Source organism: Etheostoma cragini, chromosome 21 (genome assembly GCF_013103735.1).
Source record: "Etheostoma cragini isolate CJK2018 chromosome 21, CSU_Ecrag_1.0, whole genome shotgun sequence".
Classification (NCBI taxonomy): domain Eukaryota; kingdom Metazoa; phylum Chordata; class Actinopteri; order Perciformes; family Percidae; genus Etheostoma; species Etheostoma cragini.
Window position 1 is genome coordinate 10471192 of NC_048427.1, and position 5660 is coordinate 10476851.

Genomic DNA, 5660 nt, shown 5'->3' on the forward strand with positions numbered 1-5660 from the left:
TTTGGAGGGAAATAGTTTTTTTTGTACATTATACATCTAGTAAATACACAAACACTGTTACACACTATGATAGGAAAAATCCAAGAAAGTAAAGGGGGCTACTTAAAAGTTGTTCTTTTTTAATCCCATTCCAACAGCATATTTTACTGTTCAAACTCAGATTCACTGTTTTCCACTAAATTTTCCCACAATCTATATGTATTTTTTTGTAATCTAGGAGGAAATCCAGCAATTTTACCCAATGGACATGGTACAAATTCTAATGGTATATATTACATGCTTCCCTCTGCCAATTTGCATCTTGTTTTCTAATAATTCTAATTTAACTTAATGATTTTTGCTATGATATAGTCACACTGTGACCTTTGTTGCAGGATATGGTGTTCAAACCGGCCCAACCAATGGACACCAAATGAAAGGCAATGGTATAAGACAAATATTCTAAATTTGGACACTCACTCACTCACTCACTCACTCAAAAAAAGGCATAGGTTAGTGATCAGAGAATGTAACATAGATCTGTATGACAGAATGATCTGATTTTAGAAATACAAGTTTCCAATGTTAGTCAAGCAATTGGCAAGCAGTAGATATTTCAAGTTCAAATGAAGCTATATCCAATTGTAAATGTGTTTTCACAGCATCAACCATAAGTTAGTAGTTTATTCTAATTTTTCTTCACCAAACATCTCTTTTATTTAAGGCTATGGTGCAGCTGCTGGTGGGACCAATGGAGGAGGGACAAAAGGTAGGTTTAGCCATGTACCTGCGTTCATTCTATTTTAGCAAAATACTGTCACTCATCACTCTGTAAAACTTTAGATATTTTGGTAATGTTTTCCCATCTTGTTTTTAAGGCTATGGACCAAAGGCTGGTGTAACCAATGGACAAGGTAGTAATCCAATGTGGGCCTGCAGCACATGTTAATGTTCGAATTCAGATTCACTGTTTTCCACTAACTTTTCCCACAATCTATATGTATTGTTTTGTAATCTAGGAGGAAATCCAGCAGTTTTACCCAATGGACACGGTGCAAAATCTAATGGTAGAGGTTACATGCTTCACTCTACCAAATTGAATCTTGTTTTCTAATAATTCTAATTTAACTTAATGATTTCTGCTATGATATAGTAACACTGTGACCTTTGTTGCAGGATATGGTGTTCAAATCGGCCCAACCAATGGACAACAAATGAAAGGCAATGGTATAATACAAATATTCTAAATTTGGACACTCACTCACTCACTCACTCAACTAAAGGCATAGGTTAGTGATTACAGAATGTAACATAAAACATTATAATAGATTGATCTGATGTTAGAGATACATGTTTCCAATGTTATTTAAGCAACTGGCCAGCAGTAGATATTTCAAGTACAAATGAAGCTAAATACAATGGTAAATGTGTTGCCACACCATCAAGTGCAAATGTATAAGTTATTCTAACATTTTTCACCACACATCTCTTTTATTTAAGGCTATGGTGCAGCTGCTGGTGGGACCAATGGAGGAGGGACAAAAGGTAGGTTCAGCCATGTACCTGCGTTCATTCTATTTTAGCAAAATACTATTACTTATCACTCTGTAAAACTTTAGATAATTTGGTAATGTTTTTCCATCTTGTTTTTAAGGCTATGGACCAAAGGCTGGTGTAACCAATGGACAAGGTGATAATCCAATGTTGGCCTTAGCTTTCACAGAAATTAAATATTTGGCAGAAGATGCAGATTTTCAGCGTCTGTTGTACCACTAAATCAACAAACTCAACCCATAGGCTTAAGTAGATGTTAAAGAGCCCTTATTACACTTCTTTTCAGCATCCTATTTGTGCACTCTGGGTCTACAAGAATAGGTTTACATGCTTTGAGGTTCAAAAAAATGTTTCTTATACTGCCCATTGTTGCAGCTTCTCTGCCTGAAATGCTTTGTTTCAGCTCTTGGCCCTCCTTCCTGAAAAGACCAGTCAGCTCTGATTGGTCAGCTGTCCCACTCTGTTGTGATTGGTCAACCAAATTCAATCAAGCCACCGGGCAGGCTGTGCTTGCTCCAGCAGCACCTAGGGGGAAACACATATTAAAAAATGGGCTGTCATTCTCATTCATTGACAACACTAATTGATGAATTTCAAACACAAAGGAGGGCGAGGCATTTCAGGCAACTGAGAAAAAGTGCTGTCTGTGGAAGAGAGCTCCATTTGGAGTGAAATATGTTTTTTTGTACATTATACATCTAGTAAAGACACAAACACTGTTACACACTATGATAGGAAAAATCCAAGAAATTAATGGGGGCTCCTTAAAAGTTGTTCTTTTTTAATCCCCTTCCTGCAGCACATTGACATTTCAAACTCAGATTCACTGTGTTCCACTAAGTTTTCCAACAATCTATATGTATTGTTTTGTAATCTAGGAGGAAATCCAGCAGTTTTACCCAATGGACACGGTGCAAAATCTAATGGTAGATGTTACATGCTTCTATGTGCCAATTTGCATCTTGTTTTTTAAATTATTATAATTTAACTTAATGATTTTTGCTATGATATAGTCACACTGTGATCTTTGTTGCAGGATATGGTGTTCAAGCCGGCCCAACCAATGGACAACAATTGAAAGGCAATGGTATAAGACAACACTCTAAATTTTTGACACTCACTCACTCACTCTCACTCACTCAACAAAAGGCATAGGTTAGTGATTACAGAATGTAACATAGATCTGTAAGACAGATTGATCTGATTTTAGAAATAAATGTTTTCAATGTTAGTCAAACAACTGGCCAGCAGTAGATACTTCAAGTACAAATGAAAATAAATCCAATTGTAAATGTATTTCCACAGCATCAAAGCACAAATGTATAGTTTATTCTATTTTTTTTCACCAAACATCTCTTTTATTTAAGGCTATGGTGCAGCTGCTGGTGGGACCAATGGAGGAGGGACAAAAGGTAGGTTTAGCCATGTACCTGCGTTCATTCTATTTTAGCAAAATACTAAAACTTATCACTCTGTAAAACTTTAGATATTTTGGTAATGTTTTCCCATCTTGTTTTTAAGGCTATGGAGCAAAGGCTGGTGTAACCAATGGACAAGGTGATAATCCAATGTTGGCCTTAGCTTTCACAGAAATGAAAGATTTAGCAGCAAATGCAGATTTTCAGCATCTGTTGTACCACTAAACCAACAAACTTAACCCATGTGCTTAAGTGGATGTTAAAGAGCCCTTATTACACTTCTTTTCTTCATCCTATTTGTGCACTCTGGTCTACAAGAATAGGTTTACATGCTTTGATGTTCAAAGAAAAATGTTTCCTATACTGCCCATTGTTGCAGCTCCTCTGCCTGAAACACTTTGTTAGAGCTCTTGGCCCACCTTCCTGAAAAGACCAGTCAGCTCTGATTGGTCAGCTGTCCCACTCTGTTGTAAATGGTCAACTGAATTCAAACAAGCCGCTGGGCGGGCTGTGCTTGCTCAGGCAGCACCTAGGGGGAAACACACATAAGAAAATTGGCTGTAATTTTCAGTCATTGACATCACTAATTGATGAATTTGAAACAGGAATGAGGGCGAAGCATTTCCGGCAAATGAGAAAAGTTCTGCCTGTGGAAGAGAGCTCCATTTGTAGGGAAATAGTTTTATTTTGTACATTATACATCTAGTAAATACACAAGCACTATTACACAATATGAAGGGAAAAAGCCAAGAATGTAAGAGGGGCTCTTTAAAACTTGTTCTCTTTTAATCCCATTCCTGCAGCACATGTTACTGTTCCAACTCAGATTCACTGTTTTCCACTAAGTTTTCCCACAATCTATATGTATTGTTTTGTAATCTAGGAGGAAATCCAGCAGTTTTACCCAATGGACATGGTGCACATTCTAATGATATATATTACATGCTTCTCTCTGCCAATTTGCATCTTATTTTTTAATATTCTAATTTAACTTAATGATTTTTGCTACAAAATAGTAACACTGTGACCTATGTTGCAGGATATGGTGTTCAAACCGGCCCAACCAATGGACAACAAATGAAAGGCAATGGTATAAGACAAATATTCTAAATTTGGACACTCACTCACTCAATTACTCACTCACTCACTCACTCACTCAACAAAAGGCATAGGTTAGTGATTAGAGAATGTAACATAGATCTGTACGACAGATTTATCTGATTTTAGAAAAACAAGTTTCCAACGTTAGTCAAGCAATTGGCCAGCAGTAGATACTTCAAGTTCAAATGTGTTTCCACAGCATCAACCATAAATTAGTAGTTTATTCTAATTTTTGTTCACCATACATCTCTTTTATTTAAGGCTATGGTGCAGCTGCTGGTGGGACCAATGGAGGAGGGACCAAAGGTAGGTTTAGCCATGTACCTGCATTCATTCTATTTTAGCTAAATACTATCACTTATTACTCTGTAAAACTTTAGATATTTTGGTAATGTTTTTCCATCTTGTTTTTAAGGCTATGGACCAAAGGCTGGTGTAACCAATGGACAAGGTAGTAATCCAATTTGGGCCTCAGCTTTCACAGAAATGAAAGATTTAGCAGCAAATGCAGATTTTCAGCTTCTGTTGTACCACTAAACCAACAAACTCAACCCATGTGCTTAAGTGGATGTTAAAGAGCCCCTATTAGACTTCTTTTCTTCATCCTATTTGTGCACTCCGGGTCTACAAGAATTGGTTTACGTGCTTTGACGTTCAAAAAAATGTTTCCTATACTGCCCATTGTTGCAGCTCCTCTGCCTGAAACACTTTGTTAGAGCTCTTGGCCCACCTTCCTGAAAAGACCAGTCAGCTCTGATTGGTCAGCTGTCCCACTCTGTTGTGATTGGTCAACTGAATTCAAACAAGCCACTGGGCGGGTTGTGCTTGCTTAGGCAGCACCTAGGGGGAAACACATATTAAAAAATGGGCTGTCATTCTCAATCATTGACATCACTAATTGATGAATTTAAAACAGCAATGAGGGCGAGGCATTTCAGGCAACTGAGAAAAAGTGCTGTCTGTGGAAGAGAGCTCCATTTGCAAAGGTTTTTTTTTTTTTGTGCATTATACATCCATCACATACACAAACACTGTTACACACTATGATAGGAAAAATCCAAGAAAGTAAAGGGGGCTCCTTAAAAGTTGTTCTTTTTCAATCCCATTCCAGCAGCATATTTTACTGTTCAAACTCAGATTCACTGTTTTCCACTAACCTTTTCCAACAATCTATATGTGTTGTTTTGTAATCTAGGAGGAAATCCAGCGCTTTTACCCAATGGACACGGTGCAAAATCTAATGGTAGATGTTACATGCTTCTCTCTGCCAGTTTGCATCTTGTTTTCTAATAAATAATTAAAAATCAATCAATCAATAATCAAATTATTATAATTTAACTTAATGATTTTTGCTATGATATAGTCACACTGTGACCTATGTTGCAGGATATGGTGTTCAAACCGGCCCAACCAATGGACAACAACTGAAAGGCAATGGTATGAGAAAAATATTCTAAATTTGGACACTCACTCACTCACTCACTCACTCACTCACTCAACTAAAGGCATAGGTTAGTGATTACAGAATGTAACATAAAACATTATGATGGATTGATCTGATGTTAGAGATACATGTTTCCAATGTTATTTAAGCAACTGGCCAGCAGT

At 37.1% G+C, this 5660-nt stretch overlaps 1 protein-coding gene across 1 annotated transcript in view; it reads left to right on the plus strand.

The window, feature by feature from the left end:
* The window catches only part of cmn (calymmin), a 20583-nt gene that overhangs the window by 2897 nt on the left and 12026 nt on the right, over positions 1–5660 (plus strand). The window contains exons 6-17 of the mRNA XM_034860817.1: positions 858–893; positions 999–1046; positions 1156–1206; positions 1480–1524; positions 1634–1669; positions 2412–2459; positions 2570–2620; positions 2901–2945; positions 3055–3090; positions 3835–3882; positions 3991–4041; positions 4314–4358. Coding sequence (XP_034716708.1) covers positions 858–893; positions 999–1046; positions 1156–1206; positions 1480–1524; positions 1634–1669; positions 2412–2459; positions 2570–2620; positions 2901–2945; positions 3055–3090; positions 3835–3882; positions 3991–4041; positions 4314–4358 — 540 coding nt within the window. The remainder of the gene's footprint in view (positions 1–857; positions 894–998; positions 1047–1155; positions 1207–1479; positions 1525–1633; positions 1670–2411; positions 2460–2569; positions 2621–2900; positions 2946–3054; positions 3091–3834; positions 3883–3990; positions 4042–4313; positions 4359–5660) is intronic.